The sequence below is a fragment of the Folsomia candida genome, unplaced genomic scaffold, assembly GCF_002217175.1.
Source record: "Folsomia candida strain VU population unplaced genomic scaffold, ASM221717v1 Fcan01_Sc001, whole genome shotgun sequence".
NCBI lineage: Eukaryota > Metazoa > Arthropoda > Collembola > Entomobryomorpha > Isotomidae > Folsomia > Folsomia candida.
Window position 1 is genome coordinate 25,913,830 of NW_019091193.1, and position 26,362 is coordinate 25,940,191.

The window sequence follows — 26,362 nt, forward strand, 5'->3', positions numbered from 1 at the left end:
CTTCCCTTGGCCTGGGTTTGGGTCTCCTCTCTCATCAGTATGATATTAAATGGGTGTCCATTTTCACAGACAAAATGACTCCAACTGGGTGCCACTGTCATGTGACACATGACATTTTTTTGGTTTTGGTTTAGATGGACTATGCACATATCCGACACCCTGGAGCTGATAATGTACAGGAAATAGATCTTCGTTCGACAGTGCAAACCTCACTTGCATGCGGGCAAGAGCGACAGAGTTATTGTTGCTGGGCCATAAATTCCAGATGGACAAAAGCAGAATATGTATGTAATCTTTCCAGTCGAGTGTGCAAGGTAATGATGATTTCTACATTGCTTGGTCTTCTGATGAATGTGAGATTGAAGGGATTCTTTCTAATTTCCAAGTTTCATTCTAATCTCGATTCACCCTCGATACATCATCACATGCAGGACGTAGGAGGCCAGTGGTTAGAGTTATATGTAATGTCACTGCGGTCCTTGAGGAGGATTATCATCCTCGCTACCATGCTGCTTGCAGTATTATTATGCACTCTCTGGCTAGATGATCAACCTTGGGTTTTCTGCATCTGCATGTCATTATGGGGCTCCGGTTTCCATTCAGACTTTTTTCGGAGCTGAGTCACTAATAAGAGTCATTGAGATGTAAAGAGGACAAGAAATATGACATGACATGATGAGATTTCATAAGCAGATCTCTTCAACCCTTCTCCACAACAACCCTGTCCTGCTGCTGCTTGTTTATAATCCCCGAAGCCACTCCAACATCACACTCGCTCCGTAACACTCATCACCACCAACGAATCCACCGTCCAGCTCGAATTACACGAGCACTTAAATCTACTCTGTCGACCAAGTCTCTTGGCACTGCGAATGTATTACGGTCGTCTCTCTTGGATAGAAATTTACACCCTTTTACCTCCCGTTCTGGGTTCACCCGGCTCGAAGAGTCCACCCCGTTCTTGATCATGAGAGGCAGAGAAAGCCGAGTTGGCCATGGTGAAGAAAGGAGACGCCACGACATAATGTCAAGTGGGAAAAGGGTGTGATGCGTACCTAGGTCTGCTTCGGAGGAAAGAAGAGAAAGTGAACGGGGAGCAGAAGTTGAGGTGGAACGAGCTTGAGATTGATGGGTGATTCATGAACGCTGCAGTGTATGTGATCACTTCCAGGTTGTCCACATAAGAAATGCCCCCTTAATTCTTATGAAATTCATCTGCCAAATGTTATCAATGTAAGACAATAATTTGTGTTAAATTAACGTGACCGAGAAATTTGAGCATGACAAATTGCGTGGACGTGAGGCTTGAACGATCGGCTTACATCTTGTCGTAGAGGATATTCGCATGAGAAATAAGGAAGCCGTTCAAAGTTTTGGAGGTTTGCATTTCCTCGGGTTGTGGACGTGGATGTATTCAAACTCCAACCCCAGACCCAGACCTCCTCGCCCCATTTCAACCGTTGTTGGCTGTAGGAAACCACACCACGGAGCGTATTCAAGTAAAAATTCAGCCTGCCCAGTAGCAGCCTCCAAAAACGCCAAAAGTCCATACCTTTGCATCTCCTCGGAGCCTTGTATAATCCAACTCAACCTCTCCCTCTCCACTCTCTCGAGTTATTATTATTCAGCTAAACCCTCGTCCCACAAGCCATTCCCTACGACGCGTTCTTTTGAAGGGTTTGTTCGAATTGTCAAAAGGACGAAAGGATGGCTGAGCGAGAGGCAGCAGCTCCATGCGTAGCAACGATTTGAAGATTGGGTTGGAATTCCAATGGGCAATACATTTCTCCAAAGTGGGACAACAGGGTACATCCCATCCGAAATTTGTTTTCCAACTCCTCCGTTTTTTCGAGCTGTTAAAACTATTTTACGATCCTTCTCTTTCTGGGGGCACTGCCTACTGCCGAAAAATTTCATCAAAATTCCACCTCGCATTGTGCTAAGCAGCGAGGGTTTTGCTTTTATCTCTCCATCCCTTGCCAACCCTGGAGGGCAAACCCTTGGCTCTTTTCAAAGACACTTTTATCCCTCCACAGAGTTATTCCAGCTGTCAGATGCAGTCCCACTCCCTTGCGCTCCTTCCATCCCCCAGAAACCTAAGTCCCAACATTGACACCTCACCCTTGTGTACTGCTGTTGCTCCACTTTTTAAGCTGGAGGCTTTAAAATGATTGTCGTTTCAGGACGCCGCATTGGAATCACATGAATTTATAATGTGATGTGTTTGATGAGCTCTAAACTAAAGAAACAGACAAACGCATGTCCATCACCCCGAGCCAGAGAAATAAAGTATCGACTCGTATTCAAGATGAGAATGTAAAGTCGTAAAAGTCAATATACTTTTACAACCACTCTCCACGAGCAGCGCCCGGTGGTGTGGCGACTCATTGTTGAAACAAGCCCTGAAATTTATGTGTACAAGTCTTCTCAGTTGCACTCTTTAACATCCTTCTGACCAACTGGAAGTATCATCTTACGTACGTAGAAAATACCGTGTACGTAATATGCACAGAGTCAGGGTTGGCGTCGACCTCTGTGTTTTTAGTGACGGGGCAGGTTTCTCGTCTCGTTGCTGGATCGCCCAGACCAAGGTAGGATCCGAAGACTGGAAACTCATCCCCAAAACCGTGGACTGTGTGGCTTGCTGCTTGTCGGGAGCGAATTACGCAATTTCACCTTCTCGTCCTCTCCTGATTTGATTCCCTGGCTGCAACACCCTGTCCATTCCGCTTTTGTGCTCTACACGAGCAAATTATTGTGGGAAGGAAGAAGGACGGAAGGAAAGAATGGCTTGATTTGAAGCCATTGGAGAAAGCCGGGTGGGAGGGTACGCTATCATCATCCTATTAAAAATTACTATCCATCAGCCCTTTTACTACAAATTCTAGAATAATGAAGTATGTTTAAAAGTAATTTGACTCGTTGAATGTATCTCGATTGTGAGTCTATGCAGGCCTTCATTAGCATCCAGACTCCAGATTCTGACTTTATGCCAAGGGCGAGAGCGAGATGAGACAGAGGCCAGGGCCGGGAGGAGACCCTCAGCACAAGTAAATCCCTTGAGATGATTCATGTGAACTTGAACCAGTTTTGATGTTTTCATGAATGAGCACCATTATTCCATTATCGTCATTAATATTTATTTGGAGTTGAGCGATGATGTTTGATTGCCGACTTGTTGGCTTCTGGTCTCAAGACTCAGACTGCCCAATAACAAGTACATAAGCAGGTAGACACATGGGTATAGCCATGCATACTACGGCCTGAGAAATAACCACCCAAAAGAAATTGATGGGAGTTCGGCTGGCTCCAACAAGTAATTTTCATGGACCGCTTTTTACTCAATTTTGTCCTGCCTTGGAGCGATCGAGTAGTGTCCAAGAACCAGGAGCAGATTGGTTTTTGAATCCACAGAGAAGAAGACGCAAAGATTTGGTAAAGAAATCTGGAATTGAGTCCTTGCTCTGGGCTGGAATACGTGTGTGTGGAGATTTCGTCCAGTGCGGAATAAGAGATGGAGGATAATTTGATACTTTGAGGAGATAATGAGAATTAGAGTTCTCTGAGGTCTCTCGGATCCACTTTAATTACCTCACCCACCACCCCATGTACTCCACAAATAATAGGAAAATGTGTCCTCCGGCAAGGAAATGGAAGGTAACCATTCAAGCCATAAATAAGCAACAAGAACAATCATTAAACAATTTTCAACGTTTAAGCCCAACAAAAAAGCTCAATTTTAATTAACTTACCCCAAATCATGCTCTTATTTACGTGGTGCTTAGTCATCATCATGCATAAGTATTTCAATACAACAGAGAAAGACAAGAAGGTGTTTCTACACTAATTCAACCCAACATTATCGTCACTGCTCTCGTCTGGAGAACAAGAAACCAAAATAAGGACAGGAGAATTTCACTGAAAAATGATTTCATATAACGTCAAGCATTGGAGTATGTACGAAAACTGCTGATGAGAACGTTTAGTACACTACTCGTATTATTATTATTTTCGTTTTTAGCAATTAGCAATTCAAATTCCCGAAATTAAGGAAGCTGTAAAACAAAAGTATAATTTAAAACAAAATGTGAATTGTTTGTCAGCCACGGGACCATTACCACCTCCTCCTCGAACATGTAACACTGTCAGCAGCAAGTCGAGATGAACGTGCACTGTTTTGTCAATGACATTAGTTTACATGCAACACAAATTGCCTTCCAGAAGGAAGGGGAAGATGCGAGAATAAATTACCTTAATAATTTAATGTCTTTTTTTCGTTTTGTTAACAAAAAATGCATGCACAATGAAGCAACTACCTGCAACTACTTGACTTTTACTGCAATTTCACACACATCCAACGACTCCTAGGCATGTCTTCCAGCTCAAGCATGCTTTGCGATGCATAACATCACAATCCACAATGATAACTACTTACATATTACAGTTTTTAACGCGTGTGAATGTTGTGGCAAGCAGAAGTATTTGAATGCACAATAATATTTGGGTACTCGTCGTGATTGAAAAAGCGGAGATCATGCAGGATGGACGACGCATCGTGGCGATTTCATGGAGAAAATTTTCAAGTCATTAAAGTTAAGTCGTTTTGAAGAGAACAATTTATCTAATTTAGAATTCGACACTGTCTCAAATGTGTCCACCGACGCATCAATAACAATCTCGTGCAGCTCGGCTTTGTTGTTGTCCTCTCTTTTCAATCACTTTTTACGCTTTATCACATCACACCCCATTCGTCCCGTCTCTCCTTGCTCTCCCCCACTTATTAATGTACGCGAGAAGAAATAATAACAATAATGCAGCATCACAAGCGTGCACAATTGAGTGTTTGTGTGACTGCGTTTTTCTATGGCCAATGTACTAATAAATGCTGGAAGAGACTTTACCGGAATGAATGGCAAAATGCACACCATTGCCCTTTTGCCATAAAACATTGATAAATCGAAAGAATAACTAAAAACGGAACGGAGAGTGAAAACGCATTTGGTTTTTTACAACTGCCTCTTTTCAGGACATAAAATTGCTACCCCCTGCCTTGTAGGACAGACTCGTATCGAAAGACCTCCTCCAAGGTTGGATAACTCGGAAGAATAACTCCAGCCGCCTTGAATCTCGCTCGTTCGGATGCTCCGCTCCTGGCTACACATTATCCGACGGCGTCTGGTCTGTGGCACTAAGGGCAGAATTCCCATCCCTTCGCCTTTCCCCTTTGCCACATCTGCACAGGAACAGAACATGGTCGAGCAAAGGATATGATGCCCCGTTCAGTTAGTTCAGCTTGTCAGTCTCGATTTTTAAAACAATATTATTAATTACATGCATTCAGAGGAATACGGTAGAGCACGCCAAACTTCACAACCAGACTACATTCATGCACACATAGATTGGATTATTTAGTTTAGTTTTGGACAACCTTCTAATTTTTTAGCTCCTGAACCGACTCCGTTTTGACAAGTGGTATGCAAGCCAAATAAATAAAAATCTCAGCCAGTGTGTCACGCATAAAGAAGTTACACGCAGACATGCAACATATTATCATTCCAACTGTCAGTTATCATCATCAGCTCGTACAGATGTATATTTTTATGATCCAGAGCACATAATGTTGCAATCTCTGCACAAGGCCTTGGCCAACGCAAGGAATAATTAATTATTAATGACTGCAGTACACTACCCTTGTTCTGATGGAGATTGACACGAGAAACAAACATTCACACCAGCACCTGTCCGAGTGTCATTTACTCTACGAGAGAATTAATTGTTGAATTCATTCCCCGTGATGCTGCACTCTCTCATAATTGGATCTCATCCCTCAGTCTCAGAGACAAGATGACTAATAATATGCGGGTTGCTGGTGGTTCTTCTGGGGTGTGATAAAAAATCCAACTAAATCTTGCAGTCACTTATGCTTTATGAGGCTTTATGAGTCCATGATGAGCATTGTTGTTCTGCAGATGCATAGATAGCATGGTGGTGTATGAACGTAGCACAAGTCCGGTCCAAATCCATCATCCTTCCTTCGTTGTTCTTCATAATAATCACCCGTGGATTTCCGAACGGCTGGTTCATCATCATGAAACTTTTCCATGTCATTTGGACCTCATAGCGTAACAATCGTGCATATTTACAATGTGAGGACTTGGCGTGGAGGAGGCGAAGGAGGCTGGACAGCGAGATGATGATGAAGAATGAACCATGGTTCATATGTATGCATGGATTCAAAATTAAATTTTTTCTCCTTGATTAGATTGGATTCGCAGGCACGCCTTTTCGAATTACAAAACGACTCTGGCACCAAAGCTGTGAAAGGATGAGTTTATACGAGGCATCAACAACAAGGCTCTCGGTTATTCGCATGAGGAGGATAATAAAGCTGAACAAATAGGAGGACCCACTGGGAAGAGGAGATGCAATTTACGAATTACAAATACAATATGATGGATAAAATGGGCTTTTTTGTCCAGCAGCTTTTTTGCCCCATAATTCCATTTGCGTATGTGTATCGCCGTTGACTCATGGAATAATAAAGGTTAATCAACTCTTTGCTTTGCATCCCGGGCCGATCGTTGATTACCTTTTATGATTTACGTCCACACACATATGTAGATCCTCGCCGAGATTTCGTTCCTGGATCTTTTTCAGTTTTGATGGGAAAATAAATGAGGAAATTGATTCGTAGTTTAGTTTAGTGCTTGGTTGATTCCCTTCGCTTTCCAACTCGTGCTATTGGTCTCGGTGTATGATTTGGCTGAACAAGTCTCCACTCACTTACGCTCAAGTCGTCTCTTTTGAATATCATATCAGGGTTCGAATTTTAATTAAATCCAGCTTATTAATATCGACAGACGGTTCTCATTCTTTTCTCGTCAATCCTCTTAAGCAACTTTATTCCCGAGTAATATGAGACTCTGCAGGGGGGTGATTTATGCTCAATTCTCATCTGCCCATTTCGTATACGGATACATAGACTTTGATACAGATGATTTTATACATGCCAGTTCCTGTAGTAAATATTCTGGGTAAATGACAAAAACGGGGTTTCATACACTCTTACGTAGGAAACTGATATTAAATCATTACTGGACAGAGGATGTAACATCGCAATGAACTCAGAAACAAACTATTGCCAATCCGGTAGGAAATTAGTAACAAATAAAATACCAGTATACTATATATACATATATACATACATATTTACATATGTTACTCCATAGGATTTCTCGGATTTTTACCAGTGTAACCCACTACATGGCACGTTATTACATAATACGTATTCAGCTTGGTGAATGCTGGTACTTTTGAAATATCTTAAATTTTTTTCATTTGTATTAGTACCGAAAGTAAGTGAAAGTACGTGAGAGAAATTTGACACATATTTTGCATACTTACATATGTAAATAGATGTGAGTGCATGTGATTCTCAGTGTGAGGCAGATCGAGACACTCTCTCAAATGTACTCAACAAAGGCCTTTTGTTCGGTCATTCATCATTGAATACTTTGTGAAGTTAGACCGAGTTCAGTAGCAATGTGATATTGACCAAGTGGACGTTTCTATATTTGTTGTTGGTTCCATTAAACGACAATCAATAACATCCCAGCATTGAGGAAAGCATTGACCAGTTCAAAATGAGCTGGACGAAGCCGTGCGACGGAAGGTTCCATATTTCATCATCATGACAATCAATGACATGAAGTAGGTTGGTAATTTACGTCCTCTTACATGTCGTCTGTCCATCCATCCAGCGTATTCTTTGGTGGACTCGCATACTTATTGTGTTTTCACTCGTTGAACGAAATGAGTGAGCTCATCGCTCGTTGTGTACACATTTTTCGTATTAAATTTCACCCAACCTTTTCCAAATCAAGTGAACTGCGTGGTGGGGAGGTATTTTCTCATTTTGCCGGAAAAGCTGCAATTTCACTTCTGTCAAAGCTTATAAATTGTTGAAATCATTGGAAATCGTGAGGGGACAAATTTGTTTAGATATTGGGAAATACTAGCCGGTCAAGCACAAAGGCTACTCCTCGGATGAACAATAAATAAAATCGAAATGGACAATTAGCTAATGACCCCAGCGTCCTTCCTTCCAGTCGTTCGTCACAAGATCATCGTTCGCATTATTATTTCGCCGGAAGCAATAACGGTCCAAATTGAGCTTTTGTGCTTATATTTAACGACAATGACCAGCTATATTCAAACGTTAACGACGATGAAATTTATGAGAATTAAGAGAGTTACGCTTTCTTTACACTTTTCGTATAACAATTTGGAACAAAACTTAAGATTATAAAAGTCCCGGTAAACTGTTCTAATTGTCCACTCAAATATTCCCATCGTGGTCATTAGATATGCATTGCACCGACTCGAACCGTTTGATGGCAGATTATTTTGTCAGATTAGATAAGACTGACAAGCAGAATTTGATTCGGAATTCGTCAATCTGGACTATAATCATCTCGGAATAGACATAAATGGAAAACAAGCGACCTTTTAAGCCTCCCGTCAGCTCCAATTAAGCCGGATGTGTGAGCATAAATAAGCATGTGCTCCATTGATGGATACACGGCAAATCGTATTACCAGTCCCCCTGTTTGTACTCCATTTTCCAGTCGCAACAAAGATCAGAGAGCGAGTCTTTGCTGTCCTCTCCGTGTAATTATTCTGCTCAATCCAACTTCAATCCAAAAAAAAGCCCGAATTCGGGATGTGTCGTGTGCATGCACAAATCAAACCAACTAAATGAGTACATAGATGGATAAATGTATGCATTTAGCAGGGAGGAGGCGGAGAATTTACTTCAATAAGTACGCACTTGCACGTGTCTGGCTCAAAGCGTCGCTGATTTAAGTTCATGCTATTCAACTATTTGCTACGTCGGATTCAATAATATTCTGCGTCTCACTTAAGAATGCATATACGTTGAAAAAATCTCATAACTAAAAGACAGAGACGACGGTTGCGTCTCCTTGTGTGCCGAGAGATTTTTTGCTAATGAGGGGGGGCGGGGCGAAGAGAGCAGCTGATTTTCATGTAAACAATGCAGGCAGTTGCATGTAAAAAGTTGCTTTGGGTTTTGAGAGTGACCGTTCCCACTCTCCAAACGGGGCATCGCGAACCAGAAAAGGAGAAAAATTTCGACTAAAACTTCTAATTTGCAGCTAATACAAAATGGATTGATTTCGTTTTGGTGGCAATAAATTCCCAAGTTTGTGCTTTACAATTGCCATGTTGCATAAATTCCATAATAAATCTCAGAGAAAAGTATTGAACTGAAACATGGACTCATATCATGTTTCAGTCCAATACTTTTCACCGAGATTTATTATGGAATTTATGCAACATGGCAATTGTAAAGCACAAACTTGGGAATTTATTGCCACCAAAACGAAATCAATCCATTTTGTATTAGCTGCAAATTAGAAGTCTTAGTGACAAAAATCATTTACATTACTGGTAAGTGGCGAGGAGAAAAAGTCAACTCGCTCACTAGGATGCCCAGACTGTTCCCTAACTCTAACTTTAAGGGGAAATTTTTGACTGGTTATCCAGAACCAGGTTATTGGGATTACAAATAATGCAACATTCATGAATGTAAGTTATTGGTATGCACCGCAACTAATCCTAAACCCGACATGAAAATCTTACAAATCCATGCAAATGCTTAAGTCTGTACATGCACTAAATGTGAAATTAATTAATATTAATCACTTATGGAACAATACAGTTTATATTTATTAAGTGTTTTTCCGCAGACAAGACAAACGTTTATAGTAATAATTAAACGAGTACGGTGAACATGTATCTGGAGTAGAACTATCTACTCGTTTTTCTTTCTAATTAATTTAAGAGGTAGGAAGTTACGACCTGAAATTTTTACTTACTACACATTTAGCAAGACAACTTGACCTATATAACTCCAGATCCAGATAGCATCAATATGGTGAAGATTGTTATTTGTTACATTATAATAATATCGCTTATACTCGGAAACATGTAAACTAACAGAACGGATAACGCTTGTGTAATCATAGAGGCAAGAATTATCATAGCTCATTGATAAGGTACAAAATTTGTTTGTTGATAAATCATAGGTATCACAAATATGGGACTGAAATTTTATTATCGTTAGAATAGTTTCGCATTGTTTTAATATAAGTAATATCAAGATTTCAGACTCAAAAACCAAGTTCAGAGAGATTGATTTTACGAAATCCTATGCCTCGTAAAAGTAATATATTTTTTAATCGAATCACATTAATATTGCACCTGCACTTTAATCACGCATTTATGTACATAAATTTGGTAAGTCTGATTTTTAATTGAACAGTTATTTGTCAATCCTTATTGCAGCACTATGAAGTTTTGGTTTGGAAATTTTGCTACTTTACACTACAGAGAGAACAGTTCAGAACATGATATTTTTAGTCTATAGGAAAAATAGTTCGGCAACTGTACACATTTTTTTGCCCTCTTTGGAACTTGAATAATAATAAATTCGTCAAACTGTAGACTACGATTTATCCAAAAAACGACTAGAAAATCTTAGAAGACTACTGATTTTTACTGTCAACAAGTACATGTGTGTGGTGTGTATATTTTTACGATAATAATATTTAAAGCCCTCCTCCAGACCGATCGACGGTTATCTTTGTTCTGAGCAATCGCAGTCTCTCCTCTTCCATTTCTGCCATTCTTGCAAATCTTGAGTTAACAACAGCACCCGATTTTATAGCAGACATCATCTGGAGTTTAATTATAATTGAATTTTTAGCTATATTGTCATGCATGTGAAAAAAATGACAATAAAAGAAATCATTTCTTACAGCAAGGTATTCCTCGATCTCAACCTGACCATTCCGATTCGTATCCAGCTCTTTTAGGATAGAATGCAGTACCTCACCCGGCACATCTTCCCCTTGATTCTGAAAGGTGTAATGCTGATTAATATATGCTTGTAACTTTGTACACACTGAATATTCATAAAATACTCTGATATGCGTACCTTCAAACTTCTGCGAATGTCATTAATGGTGATGAATCCTTTCTTCTCTTGATCTATGGATTGGAACCTGTAACGTTGAAAATTCACAAGTTGAAGATAAGCAAAGAAGCAACATCCGCAGTTCTAACGACAACTCACCGCTTTGTATAAATTTCGCGTTCCAAATTAGTCAATTCAACCGTGATGGCCTCCGCTCGAGTCTTTTCGCTCACTCCCATCCCCATCTCAGTTTGGATAAATTCAATCGCCATGTCTTGTTGCCTCTGAAATCCAGTTCAATTGAGTTACACAATTTTTAACTGGTGTATATATTTAGACCCATTTTCTGATCTTACTTTTTTCTCGGCAGGTGACCATTTGAGCTCCTCTGCCATGATATCAACCACCGTGTCCAATGCTTCAACGGATGCCTGAGCATTCAAAAATGCCAAACGTGTCCTTCTAGCAATGACGTCGACGGCAGTTGCCGCATACTCTTTCACGGCATAGCGAACCTGCAACCAATTCATATTTGCTGCAATTACTGATGTAAATTCTTAAGAAAAGCCAATCATATGAAAAAAGACCTCTGCGTCCACATAAGGAAATTCAGTATGAAGACGCTTCCCAACTACTGGATATCTGAAATAATCTGAAGTTTTAGACACCCTCGCTCATTCAACATGAGAAATATTTGTAATAATAATAATTCATTATTACCGTTTTCCAGTGAGAGCAGACAATTTTGCCACAGAGAAAGCTCGATCCCCGTAAGTGTTTGCCAAATGTTTCGCTACTTCCGGTTCTAGACCCATGTCCTACACGTCAAGGATACTCTTGTAATAAGAAAACTACGTGAACAATAGGCATATAAATATGGACATACCTGGACCAAACGAATATACAGAGTGGGAGACCATCCATGAGCACCTAAATTTTATTTTCATAAGTTTACTTATTGCCATTTCCGAGTGCATATTATACGTGGACGTTGCAAACCATAGTTGTCTTCAGCTTACCTTCGAGAAGAAGTCCATCCGTTTGACTGGGGCTGGTTGGCTGTAGTTTGCAAGCTTAAATGACCATTAAAACTCATTGTATAAAGTGTACAGGTAAATGCTGGCAGAATTACTTAAACTAATGCTAACCTTGAACTGCAGCATCTACTGCATCGACGGCCATGGACCTGTAAGTGGTCCATTTCCCACCAGCGATGGTAACTGCAAACAAAAAATTGATTACACCGACATCCTATAGATAAGCCCATAGTGTAGGAGATCAGCGCTTACCTAAACCACCAGGGCTGACATGGACAATGTGATTTCGGGCCAGAGATTGAGTATCTGGTTTGTTTGGGTCACTCACCAATGGTCTAATCCCACTCCAAGCAGACAAAACTAATCAAAATTGTAGATTAATTATGAATAAGACATTTGATGTGGTACTAAATAAACAAAATGTGTTCAACATACCGTCGCCTCGACGGACTGCGAAACAAGACAAAATAATTAATTAAACCGAGATGATATGCATGGGTGGGTTACATTAAGCAAATTGGCGACTGAATAATTGCTGTACCTTCCAAGTCAGGGTTGAGATAGTGTTTTACTTCGTGAAGGATGAAAGATATATCTTTTTCTGTGGGGGCAGGACTGCGTGTCACGTCGCAGGGGGTATCGGTTGTTCCTGCGATTGTGAGCTTCTGCCACGGAAGGAAGAAAATAACTCTCCCGTCGGAAGTATCGGGATCAAGAAGTCCCATCTCTTCAGGGCTGAAAAAATTATTTCGTTTGTCAGTTTGAGTAAAAACGAGTACGATAAACAAAAAAAACTATTCAGTTCATTGATATCAGTAGTCGCATTAATCGGGATACGTATTAATTGGATTGCTGTGCATACGTACGTACTCTAGAAACTCTTAGAATTATCACAATCAGCACAAACTCTTTTAGTCTGCAGTAGGTTAAAACAAAAGGACAATGAAAGTTGAAGATGTGCATTGAGCTTCAACTACGACGCGCACAACTTCTGTAAACTCTAAACGAAAGTTAATTGTTGTGCATGAGCATGAGATAATCCTTTCAAGGGAAGATCTTTTAGTTTTGTCTGCCTTGATTTCATTTCCTCCTCTTCCTTCACTTGACAAACTTTGCAAACCCAATCACTAACAGAGTCAACAAAGTTTCTTTGTTTCTTATTTGTGGCAAAATTAGGTTCTCCGATTCAGTTACTATTTAACTTGAAGTGCGATGTGGTGTACCACTCCTATCTTTTAAACACTGAGAGAGCACCACAGCATCTTGGATATTTTTTTTGGACGATAATAAATTAATAAAATCCAAAGTTTGTTCAAAGTTTTATTTAAGAAAACCAGAGTTGTGACCATTGTTCTACATATATACATAGATAAATAAGTTCGTGAAAACTCATGAAATAGAGCTTGTCACAGCCATGCAGAAATGCTATCTCATCATCACACAAGAAGCCAATTTGTCCCACGTCTGCTGCTTCTGCTTATTTTATGTCTCTCAATTTTTCCATCCATCTCCCCCAGCAAACTTAGTTCCTTCTACTCCCTTATCTCGAGCCTCGCAACTAAACCCAAACCTGCGGGTGTGAAAATAAAGCGATCCAGTTTGTTTTGGGAAATAAGTCCAGCATCCCCGATTGATCCAATTTTGGAAAGTGTGGATTTGGAGAATCGCAGTGAGAGTGGAAAGATACCACAATTCGTGACAAGTCCCATAGCCGCGCTGGAGAAGAAAGTGGAAAGTCTGACATTTTTTCAATCTCTGCTCCAAAGCATTGCAGCGAGTAAAGTGAGAGAAGATTTGGCTCTCGTGTCCTCCCACTGGGCGAATACGGCTCGGTCCGTCGTTGCCTCCAAGTACGGCCAAGTGATTCATTTGACAAGAAAAGTACACGAGGCTCAAATCCTCAGCCTCCAACGAGCTTCCACGGCCCAGCTTCTGGATGACGCCTTGTCGAAGGCAGCGGCTGTTCACTACTCGTCACTTACGAGGTATGCACATTTGTTCTTGATAAAACACGTACGTATGCGTGTATGTTCTTATGTAAGATACTCCTCGTGCCTCGTGGGAAGAGGTGGTCGCGTCATAAATTCAGAGTGTTTTTTTAAGAGTTACACATAAATCAGTATATGGGAAATAAATAAATAAGTAGCCTTTGTTGTTTTCTCTCCTCCAACAGATTCAAAGAATTGGAGGCAGCAAGTGAAGCAGCGAAACATGGCGTGGAACTAATTTCAAAAGCGCTTTCCCTCGCCCAACACATTTTGTCTGTTCGTGAAAAATGGGCGCAGGAGGAGAGGGCCAGAGCATTCCGTCTCTCGACTGAATACTTGCGAAAAGTGCTCGAGGACTTGAAGACAACTCTCGAATTTGCACAAAGAGCACATTCCGTGGTGGTTGAGATGAGATGAGCCATTCTCAAAAGTTTCAACAAAACAAAGCAATATCAAGCAACATTTTCATTCGAGGAACGTGATGCTCATGAATACTAATCTTTTACGGGAATTAGATATGCAGGCTACCGTCCCAGGAGGATCACTCGTCTCAAACCTGCAACTGTTAGCAAAAACGTTATTTGAGGCAAGCAGCTCGGAGAGAAATTGGTCTCTCTCTCTCTCGCTCTTTCTGGTCGAGTGATAGCAAAAATAGGTAACTGAGAAGCCTCAAAATTGCAAAGAACCACCAAACCTACATGGAAAATATTATGATTGGAGTTTTGGCAAAACTCTTTCCTGTGCTGCAGTAATATTATCATTCCTTCAAGAATCACGGAGCCAGAAAAGTAATCTTGCCTTCAAGTCTTCTCTACAATTCTATTTGTCGTAGAGACGTACATACGTAGACAGAGTTCGAGCAACTCATCTGCTGTTTCACGAGGGAATATGTATGCAAATTTAAGAAAAAAAGTCGACCATGCATGAAACAAAATTTTTATAGAGTTCAAATCGATCTAAACCTGTAATAGCCGGGAAGCACAATATGCACGCCTGAAGAGGGGCAGCAGATATCGGACACTTTTTGGTCGTCCATTTTCCTGATTTGATCTGTAAATGGGCCCGTCGCGTTGATGACACACTTCGCTCGCACATTAAACTCCTTTCCTGAAATTTCGTCATGCAACTTGGCACCTACAATTTTGTGAAATAAGGATTCGTTGTAAAAAATTAAAGTGTAAATGTTCACCACAAATTAAATAAATGTTTATAGTTATTTATGCACGTATGAACGCACCTACAATACGCTGAATTCCTTCCTCATCCTGTAATGCACAATGCAGTGCACATTATTATTGTACCTATTTGCTGATTTGATAATGCAATAAATTATTTCATACCCGTTCTTTGACTAAATCTAATACTTTCACGTGGTTTGCAATAGTGGCTCCGAGACGCGTCGCAGTTAGAGCAATCGACAAGTTCATCCTGGCATCGTTTTGTTGACCTGTAAAGATCACGTACAGTTGATACTTGTGACAACAAAAACTTTCGTCCCCAGTGTACTCCATACCGTCGTAGTAAACCAAAGCTCCACACAATTTATCTTTCCGCAACATGGGAAAAAGCTCTGAAACAAAAAATAAACTCTTTTTGTGTCGAAGATATGGTCCATTTTTCCTGTAAAATGCAATCTTACCCAAGGCTCTCTCTTTTGACAGATAGTAGGACGGCTTGACTCGTTTTCCGCCTGCTACAAAGTCATAGGCCTTAATCCCTGCCCAATAATAGGGCACGAGGTACCATCTGAATTAAAAGCAATAAATCAGCCTTGTGGCGTCTGCTATTGCCACGAATGTGACAAAAAATGTGAACTTTACTTTGTAAGTGCACTCAGAGAATCTGTAAATACCTATAAACTGGAAGCATAATGGGAAGTGGGTAGGCCAGGTGTGGAGCAATTTGAAGCAAATTTGCTCGTTCATGCAAAGCTTCCTTTACCATGCGATACTGCTCAATGTCGAACTATGAAAAAAAAACAAAATGGCATTACGACAAATGGCATCGTTGGAATAAAATATTTTTAAGATTTTTTGGCCAACCCCCATAATGGCTTTTTGGAGGTATCGGACTCCGCCATGGATCAATTTGGTGGATCGGCTGCTTGTGCCAGATGCAAAATCATCCAACTCAACCAGTGCCGTTTTAAGGCCTGCATACAGAAAATGGAGATAAAAGTTTGGTGACACATCCATAAAAACTCATACAAAATGCATGGCATGTAACCGTCGAGAGTCACGCACCTCGGGTCGTGGCGTCTAATGCACAACCGCTCCCCGTCGCACCCCCGCCAATCACCAACACGTCAAACTCGTCCGACTGGAGGGACTTTAACTGTTCTGCTCTCGTTGGAAGTGGTCGCTTAGGCCGAACGTTCAAATGGTTCAGGTCCATCGAGACGGGAGCCCATGCCTGCTTGCAAAATTCATTTCATTACTCGACTTATTTCCAGGGACTTAATTGGTCATAAACGATAAGATATAAATATAATTGTTTTTTTTGCGTGTATGAAAACGAATGGCTTACACTAGTTGGTTCCTGCATCATCCAAGTCGCGACAAAGTAGCCGCCCCCAATGGCCGAGCCATAGCCTATGAACCGCCGTAAATTTCGTCCAAAGGACATTGTTGAAAAAAATAATTACTGAATTACAGGAAAATAGTCTGGTGCAGAGGAAAAATGCGTTAAACCGCAACTAGTCCTCAAATCACAATGGTATCAGCAGCAACCTGGCTATGAAAAAGGAACCAGAAAGTTGCTGCTTTGTAGTAGTAGGAGTAGTACAAATGGTAGATATCATGCAGTCGAAGTGTGTGAGCAAGTGCTATAGGATGAAGTTGTATATGTATCGTGTATCCATTGTATTGATATCCACGTTTATTTGATTAGATTCCGGTGTTGCAGTCAAACTTTGGCAAGAATCAGTAAAAAATCCTCCACTATTAAACCGACCAGCAAAGTTTCTTTCTCTGAAAAAACTCGTTGAGTCCCAAGTCACAGATCGAGGAAGAAGGAGAGTGGATTTTAGTTGGCTGCTTGCGATTGCCCAAGAGAATTATTTTTATATCCTAGTCGTCTAAATGATATCTCGAGTACGGAAGATAACATCCCTTGTCTTGGATGCTTTATAACCGAGGGAAAGTCCTGCTGCACTGCTTGATTTACTATTAACTCAACTTTCTCGCAGTTACATGGTTTGCAGATTCACACAGAAAATGTTACGAGCAAGTGTGCACTCTCCAACTTGCAATACATCACAAACAACATAAAATTTATGATGTGTTCCTGCCGTTGGTCAAGTAATTTTGATCACGTAATCACAGCATTATTTACTCGTTTCTGTAATGGCAAAATCAAGTTCAAGGTCGACACACGCGGTCTGCAACTGTTATTAACACAAGAGAACATAATTCGTGTTCTCTGAGGAAAGAGAGCCGCAATGCATTCTTAAATCTTATTCTCATGCAGTTGAGCATATTCCGAGGTTGTCCACGCTATATGTTCCACTAGGACAGTGCAGTAACAAAATTGGCTTATTCGCGATATGCTCTGCTCGGAACTCTGAGCTCTTTCATTATTATCTCAATATTACCACGTATCCTGCAATTTGCACGAGACTGGATAGTGGAAATCCACATAAACCTAAAGCTTACTGACTGTACGTATATATGTCTTACATGTGAAGTCCAGCACAAAATTCGCGAGCGTATTTCTTATTCTGTCACATTAAAACTGTGCTATTGTCGAGAGTCGACTTTATTCAACTGTGTGAGATAGCAATTCGTGGTGTCCATAATCCGATTTCCACTCGGAGGAACAACTTGGTACTTCCTCTTCTGCAGTTGTACATAAAGTGTAACAAGTAAAGTCCAGCAACAAACAGCAAGAAGAAGTGCTATCTCTACTGTTTCTGGATCTATGTGTATGCGTCATGTATATTAGAACAGTTTCTGGTGGATCAAATCTCATACCCGCACGACACACACACCACCCAATTCTATTTTATAGGAATTCCGAAGGAAAATCCCGAGTACTTTTGCGTTGCTGATGATCGCGGAAGCACTACCACAGCTGAACTGGAAGTCCTGGAGCTGGAACTGGGACTTTTAATACCACGTGCAGTCGACCCTTCTCGGCAAAATTATATATCCCTTCGTCTCTCTCTGTCAAATGCCTACCGTAGAACTAGCATTTCGGCTCTTGGTTACGTAGTGGATTGCAAAATGTACAAGTATTGACCGATTTAATTCCGTAGGACAGAGTTGTCCTCAAGTGACAGCACGCAATTTTTTGTTTGCTCACCTAATCAACCCAGACAAGAGGAAATTAATGTGCCTCGTATTGCTCAAATGGAAGAAAGAAATGGCCTGTCATTTTTGGGGAAGAAAATGGTACACGATTAATTGAGACTGAACCAGGAGAAAGCTTTCACAATAATGATTATCATCGCATTAAATGGATTTACCAATAGGTTCACTTTACTCCATCGCCAGTAACTTATTCTCATCTACCACTTGAATGAAACATGACAAACAATAGTTCAACTTGATCCCAAAATATCCCAGAGCAAATATTGAAACACAATTACCATAAAATGAAGCACTTGGCTAAATAAAATAAACTTGATTAGAAAATATAGAACTTATGCAATAATAATTACCTCAATTGTACACCACTTATTTAACCACTTAACACGCTCGTGAGAATTGATCATGATAACTATGATAACTATGCGTGCAACTGTACGTGCATAAGTACTGTGGACGACGTAGATATGTACGATCATTCATGATTTTGGTTCATATTATTTCACACCAAACGACAGGTTATTGACGCGTTGGAGAAAGTCGTGCGTGCTGCATGGAATCCGCTTCCTCATTCCTCTCTCCGTAGTTCTCGCAGCTATTCTGTAATTCCCATGCTGACGTTATTCCCATATGTTGGAAGCTGAAAGATGGTCAAAATCTCTGATTTCCCATGGAAGAAAGTTCCTGAGACGAACTAATCATCTCGCTTTCTCCCTTGATCCGACGGGTGTGTGGAGAAAGAGAGTTGATTAGTTTTGGGCGAGAGGTGGGCGAGACGGAGACGGCGGGAGTAAACCGGCAGCAGACACAACAAACAAACTGCTCGTCTCCCTAAAAAATCTCCCCTTCCTCCGACGCTTCGTGAACACGGACATTTCCACTTTCTTCCGTTTACAGCACTTCCTCCTCAGCACCACCAAAGTTCCCAGCCATCGCTTTCTCCACCTCCTCCTCACGGGTAGGTCCACCTTCTTTTTAAGCTAAAACTATAGATATAATTGGCTTTCTAATTGTGCATAACCGACTGAAAAAGTCATAGGCCTTCATTTGGTAAAGTTGAAAGTTGAATTCGAATATAGCAACTTGAGCCCTTCACACTTTGTTTATTATGAAACTCAGCTGATATATATATGTAGTATAGATTGTTTATTTATTGTATTTGCCATGTATAAATTATTCATGCACATCAGTTCAAATAATGTCACTGGTTTATTCGTTTGATGTGTCTGGAGTTGTGATTGTTAATTTACGAACAATGGTTTTTAGTGTAAGCCATAAAGTTGTGGGGGTGAGTCTATTTATGTATAGCTGCGATATTAATATTTGATACAAGTGGTACCATTGTGAGTAACTTGAAAAAATGAAGTTTCATGCAATTGTTTTATTCTCTGTGAAACTTAATTGGTAATAATTTAGGTTTGTCAATTTCAGACATGGAAGAAAACTGATATCTAAAGGATTATACCTACCACTTACTGGCCGATCATTGCTCTCCACTTATTCGTCTTAACAACTCTAATAAGCGTCGTGATGTTCATCCAGAATTTGGTGTGCGACCAAGTATAAATATGCAACTGCAACTGAATTATTATATACCTCAGCATCCAACGATCTCAGCAACAACGATCTCCATCGCCTTCGTCGCCTCGTACCGTACTCCAATAGTTCACTTTTATGAGTATTGTGAATTCTATGAGACTTGACAATGACCAGTGATTAGCTAGATTTTTTTGTGATAATAGTATTATTAGTTTAAATTTACAGCTTTAGTTATCGCAATGACTTACTATTGTGTTTTAAGCAATTAGATTAACGACCCGTACTGGTCAGTAGTCTTTCAACGATTACCGGTGAAGTATTAGTAATTAATTTCTCTCCTATTATTTCAAAGGCAGAGAGTACTCTATCTCAATTGTAAATCAGTATTAATTGACTCGTGTCAAACCTGTGTGTTTAAACTTTCTAAAGAAAGTAGTTCAAAACTGAAATTCACAGGAAATATTTGAATCAATAATGGCCCCTGGCATTATAGTCAAGCTTGGTGGACGCGGGGACGGGTCGACTCGAAGGTATGTGAATAACGAGTACGTTCATTTTTTATAATTTTTTTATTTACTTTTTAAAATTACAAATAGGCTCACTAGAATTAGGCAATTTGCGATGGCTCCATTCTGCGGTAATGGGCATATATTTGATCGCTTCCTCCAGCTTTTACCAATCTTTTCTACGGGAATATATTTAAGTAGCTAAAACTATGTGCGCGACTTCCGGAGATCTTGCGGGTAAATCGTGCAAAATGTCAAATATTTTGCCTCGAGGTCGAAAGAAGGACATGCAAGTCGCGCACCGACATATAATTGAAATTTGTCAATTAGCTTTGAGCGTTCCGTCCACACAAAATATGCGCGTTCCATGCCCAGGTTGGACAGGTAGGAACGAAGGAAGGAAGGAAGAATGTCGGTGGTTGTGGAGCACATTAAATTTTCAAGTTGTGTGACATCTTCAACTCCCACTTTCTACTCACATTTGCCCGGCTATGTAGGTTGATAATGTGCTTTGTGTAATTGACAACCCGTGTATAGTTTCAAAGCCTCTACTGGCTGCCATCATTCATTGAATTTAGTGAAACCATTTGCGTCATTCTAGTGAATTTGCAAACTTCGTTTAGACAGAGCTCCCTTATTTTAGATACCCTGAAAACCTACTTATTTACTTACTTCTTTGTTTCAAATTACACAAGTTGAATTTGATGCCAATCCGTCAAACAATGCATTAAAACTACATTATAAATACGTATACACTGATGAAAAGAGTATGCCATGCATGCATGCTTGTTCATGTTACATTTTCATTTATAGCTTGTTTGGAAAACTCCAAGTATTTTGAATGAAAAATATAGGATAGTGATTGCACGTCAGACTGTCTGACTTTCTCTTATCGTGTATGTCACCTTTTCCGTGATGGATGAGTGAGTTTATTGTTTGTTCATTCGGGGGAAAATCGAGGGAAACACATTTCCCTTGTCGCATGGGATCATATTCTCCGAAAAATAGAAAGCATCGCACGACCTCGTTTATGCCACAGTTTCAGTTTGTCACCCAAGTATTTAGCAACTATGATCCGATCAAGAAGACTTTCCATCCAATGATTAATTTTTTATCGGTGATGATCTTTTAAAGTGGGCATTAACCCCATGGCATTCTCTTCTTTAGCTTAAGTTCAACTGAACTACCCAGAAATGATGTGGAACTAAACTGTAATGTCATTTTCTAGAGCTTGGAAAATAATTGGACCACAGAATAACAGAATTAGACTCTCGTTCGTTATTAGAGGCTTCGTTAATCACCGTGGCTTAGAATAAGTACACTAGGACATGAAGCAAAGTTGAGAAGGTATTCTATCCAACAGAATTAATTATTAAGTACTTCCGACTGCTTTCTCCCGAATACCAAACAAACATTCGTGTAGAATTGCAACTTTCCTTCTAAAATTCTATGTTCCGGCTTGGTTAAAGTGCCATTCCAGCTTTGTTGACAGTTGAACTGACAATTATGGGTAGAAAAAAAATCAAAAGTGGCCAGTTCATGCATACGTCATACGTAACTATATGCTTCAGTTATTATTACTTGCATTACTTGATGTGAGCACTATGATGGGATTTTACTCAATATCTAAGCACCAATTGAGTTCGTATTGCTTCAAATGTAATATAAGTATTTATGTTATTGTTATTAATTAATAATTATAATTAGGTGAGTGCTTCTGCGTCATTTCAGCGAATGCTACATAAGCGAGGAATTGATTTAACATTTCATTTGCCATTTATTGGGATTGGACGTATTCCTTCATCAGCATCAGGAATAATGACGTTAAGATAGCAGTGACATTGCTACGACATTAGCACAAATGAAACCTTAGTTGTTGTTGCATAAGTTCCACGTTGTTCTAGGACAATGGCAGGAGAAGGAGGAGGACGATGCTTTCCCCGAAGTGAACAAGCGGAAGACGACTGGATGGAAACTGTACATTATCGAGTTTCTCTGCCGCCTCGTGTTGATAACATAACTCTTTGCCACGGCAGCCACTTGTGTTTCAACGTGTACTCGTGAAGGCTATCCCCAACTCTTCCCTAATTCCCTACTCGGTGTCGCAACGATTGGATAGCAAGCCAGTACTTCAGTTTGCAAGCTTTCTCCATTGTGGCAAGGTCGGCTTTTCCACTTGACACTGGTCTCACCGGTTCGTGGGTTGGTTGGACAGTTTTCATTAGTTAACTTTAAGGCTCGAGTTACCTCTCTGCTAACTCATCACGGCATCCCACGAAACGCGACTTTTCCTCATGTGTGCTGAGAGTCATTGTTACGTTTATACATTTTGTGATTATACTTGTCTGTTTTGTTCCGTGTACATTAATTTGAAATCGTGAAAGTCGTTTTATCAATCAGAAGTCTTGTGAAACTAGGTTGTCCAGCCGATCAAAGATATGTCACAACAAGTATTTCATGGATACAGCGTTATGTGAATGATTTCACAATATCGAGTATTTTCTTAAAAGTTTCCCTGTTCATGGGACCGCGTGCGTATATGAAACGTGTATGAAACATTCGATCTGCTGAACAGCAGAGTGATCACAGCATGAAATATTGAGAAACACTTTGCTTTGTGCTGCACGTGTAATTTTCAAAGTAGAAAGTTATCAACCTCATTTCCTTGCATGACAGATCAAATCTGGATGGATGGAAGTTACTTGCTCATTATTTCTGCTCGCTGCATCTGTAACTTTCCTACAGGTTGCCACTGCTCCTGCATGCTCTTGACTTGAATTGAATGGTATATATTTCAATAACAAAGTGGAATTTCTCCATATTTTTCTCTGAATTTTTTACTCTTCACGATAACAAAATGTGCATACTGATGGACGACATATTCAATCTATGATCTATGTATGCCATTTTTCTTTCCAATTAAAAAGTTGCTCATAAAAATGGTACGCATATGTATCTCGCACTCATTATAAACCAACAGTCTGTTGCTCTTTCCAAATTAGAACCCAAGGTATTGTTCATATTTCCAGAGAAAGTTGATTTTTATTGATCGATTCGTTCGAATTCTTGTGGCAAGTTTTGCGTTATGTTATTCTTTTCTTTACGTTTGGACATTTCTCGGAAGTGGTTAGGTTGTGCTGCTGGAGGCTGAAGTGGAATATTATTGGATGAATTTGGATGACTACGTTTACTGAATAGTTGCTGCTGTGCTTTCTATTTTCCTACAATTCACATTCCCTCACAGCAGCCTCCACGCGTCATCAATATCCTTCATTCTAAGTCATCCAACTGGGTAAACAGACTTTGAGACGGGATCTTAGCCAGTTCCGTGATTGAAACTCTGTCTCATCTTGCCAACCGTTGGTGAGCACCTGAGTGAAAGTCGTTGGGAAGAAGGGAAAGCAAACCACAACTGACTTTTCTCTCTCTCCCTCAGCAGCAAAGGTTCTTTGCACCAAGATTGCTCATGCCACAATCTCGCTATCTCGCTCCTGGTGGGCATTTAATTTAACACATTCAAATGGCCACCAACAAAAGGTCGTCGTCAAGAATGTCCAACTAAACACTGACCGAACTTACCAGCCAGAGTGAATCCTGCCAAGGGACGAAATAAGATCATGTCATTATAGCAGTGTTCCTACAGAAGGTTGGATTCAATCAAGCTATTTTTGTCCCAACTTTGAGGGAGACTGTTGGGTGTTTTGTTTTGTATCATCATTATCGAGTGAGTCGTGCTCACAAGTAATTTTGCACTATTACTCTCCGGAGACTCAAGGGCAAATATGTGATCAAGGACGACAAAAAACATTTGCTGGTTGTTGCCCAGTGTGGGCAGTTGACTCGGAGGCAGTAGTCACGTCGCCACAATTGTCCACTTGCACAATTTGCAACGCCAGTGGTCAAGTGTCCGATTGTTTGGAACTCAAAATCGTTCAAGCTGGGGAAGAATAACAATACCGCAGGCGTGAAGGTGATCGTATCGCCCCCGTCGATTACAATATGCGATCACCACCACTTGTAAGTTGCTTTCTTTTGTTCATTTCGTTCGCCCTGTATTTCAGTTGTATCAATTGCATATTGGAGGTCCTTGGGTGGGACAAACAAACTTTTGATAAGCATATAATAGTCTGAATTCGAGAGCAATACAAAGCAGGGAATATTTACTTTGAAAGAGGTGAATTATTGTCATATTTTCATACATTCAATTTCTCCGACCTATTTACCATTCTACTCCGTGTCCATCCTTATAAATATATTGAAGTATGTATGCACGTGGGATTGAATGTGAGTTAAATTTGTAAGCATTTTCATTTTGGATTTCATTGGAGCTCATTTGGTTCGAGTTGTGCACGTTGGTTGCACACTCCATCATTAAAATCATTGAAATTGAAACTTCACAACATGTGATACCTTTGTGAATTTGTTCTCGACACAAGTCCTTTGACAACAACAAGGGTATCATCATCTACATATTATATTTATTATGTCTTATGTAAAACTTTTGTAATAATAATACCCTTGCTATTCTCTGTATGTACAAATATATGTTTGCGAATATGAGATTATTCCACACACCCACCTTTGATCCCGGTGTACGTGCAGGCCGAAGAACAGGTAGTCGAGTCCTGCAAAGAACTGTGGAACTAAACCTGAAAACAAAAGCAATGAGATTCTACGTAATAACCAGTTCTCGTTTTTTTTCTTGCTCATCATTAATCACTTCACCTCCTGGATATTTTTTAAAACACTGCCCATCAGCTTAAAGTGTGAAATTTATGTTGTGGACGGATGGAAATTGAGAATCCATGATCTGTGATTTGCATGCAATAACGTACAATTACGCAAAAGTTGTAAAGTAAAAGATTTTTATTTAAGACGGCTCGTCGTGATGTTCGTTTATAGACCGCTCGATAGAACCGCTTGGTATAATCTTTGGTTTTATGCTAATACTTTGGTACAAAGAATGGTGCGTATTTGGAACGGTAGATGTATTATGTCTGATGATTGCTTGAACCTATCAAGTTTTTTTCAGTATGCTAATGATTTCGATGGACGTCATTGCACACCATAAAGCTGTTGAAGTTTGCGAAATCTTTATGGTTATTAGATTTTAAAATGTGCAAATTTGTAGGAGGGTTGTAGCTTTCAAGAAGGACGAGAATTAATGCTGGAGGAAAAGCCAATTTTGATGCTTTCAATGGTCAACTGCAGAAAATAAGTGAGCACGATTTGCAAGCATGCACTCTCAGTTATTTCGCATTGCATAAGTTGCACATTTTCGCTCCACCTCCTCGGATTTTCATCAGAATCAGGATCAACGGGTTCATGCACTTAAGACTCTGCGTACTGGTCAGAATCTGTACATTTTTTTTCATGAAAATCAATCTCAAGACGAGTTAACAGTTCTTTGTCCTATTCGCTAAGCACTTTAGCAAATATTATCGTGCGGTATGTAGACTTTTAATTAAGGCAAATTGCATAGCTTAATATTAATTTGCGACTCGCTTCTGCAACTGCAGCTATAAATATTTTTAAAAAAAACCAAGAACATGGTGCAATGACTCTTTGAGCTATATATAATTTATAACCTGTTGAGGCTAATAATGTCGTAAAGTAGTCGTTTCTTCAACATCCTAATTCTTCATAAGTAAAAGAACTTGGTTCATTGTACGTCCTGGATTTCACGTTGCTGCATCCGTGTAAATGAACTCCAATTTGCTCGCCATAGGTTCTAGTGAGATGAGTTATTCACCTGTTAAGTAGTATTTAAGCAAGTTCCATGTTATATATATGCATATGTCTCCTCCAGTATTAAGCTGCTCCCTGTGCCCATCAAGTATTTAGCTGACCAGTCTCCAGCATTTGTTCGTTGTTCTGATGAAAAGTGGTAACAGGATTATTGCTCATGTGAAGATCAGAAATTTGATTGCAGAACAATTTCATCTTCCGACGAACCCTCCAGAGTTCACATACGTCCACATGCAGA

The 26,362-nt window shown here is 40.0% G+C and overlaps 2 protein-coding genes and 1 long non-coding RNA gene across 4 annotated transcripts in view; 2 read left to right on the plus strand and 1 right to left on the minus strand.

Moving 5' to 3' along the window:
• The first annotated feature begins 9,145 nt into the window (after window positions 1-9,145).
• LOC118438362 lies at window positions 9,146-9,882 on the plus strand. The gene is made up of 2 exons (XR_004836714.1): window positions 9,146-9,205; window positions 9,428-9,882. It is a non-coding gene; the product is annotated as an uncharacterized LOC118438362 (long non-coding RNA).
• On the minus strand, window positions 9,730-18,103 carry LOC110849774 (glycerol-3-phosphate dehydrogenase, mitochondrial). The gene is made up of 22 exons (XM_022097223.2): window positions 16,551-18,103; window positions 16,268-16,436; window positions 16,067-16,176; window positions 15,877-15,989; window positions 15,664-15,770; window positions 15,538-15,594; window positions 15,365-15,471; window positions 15,262-15,289; window positions 14,987-15,158; window positions 12,578-12,771; window positions 12,472-12,486; window positions 12,289-12,396; window positions 12,148-12,219; window positions 12,019-12,072; window positions 11,886-11,929; window positions 11,720-11,817; window positions 11,587-11,641; window positions 11,356-11,514; window positions 11,159-11,283; window positions 11,021-11,087; window positions 10,842-10,940; window positions 9,730-10,760 (listed from the first exon to the last, which is right to left on the minus strand). Exons 1-22 carry the CDS (start codon window positions 16,647-16,649, stop codon window positions 10,632-10,634), a joined length of 2,181 nt encoding a protein of 726 aa, XP_021952915.1. The 5' UTR covers window positions 16,650-18,103; the 3' UTR covers window positions 9,730-10,631.
• A 1,031-nt stretch (window positions 18,104-19,134) lies between these two features.
• The window catches only part of LOC110842038 (sodium bicarbonate cotransporter 3), a 32,867-nt gene continuing 25,639 nt past the window's right edge, over window positions 19,135-26,362 (plus strand). The window contains exons 1-2 of one of the 2 annotated variants that reach the window (XM_035858339.1): window positions 19,135-19,289; window positions 19,763-20,415. In XM_035858339.1, the coding sequence (XP_035714232.1) occupies window positions 20,345-20,415 (71 nt within the window). In that variant the 5' untranslated portion in view covers window positions 19,135-19,289; window positions 19,763-20,344. The remainder of the gene's footprint in view (window positions 19,290-19,762; window positions 20,416-26,362) is intronic. The other variant, XM_035858342.1, reaches the window with a different exon arrangement.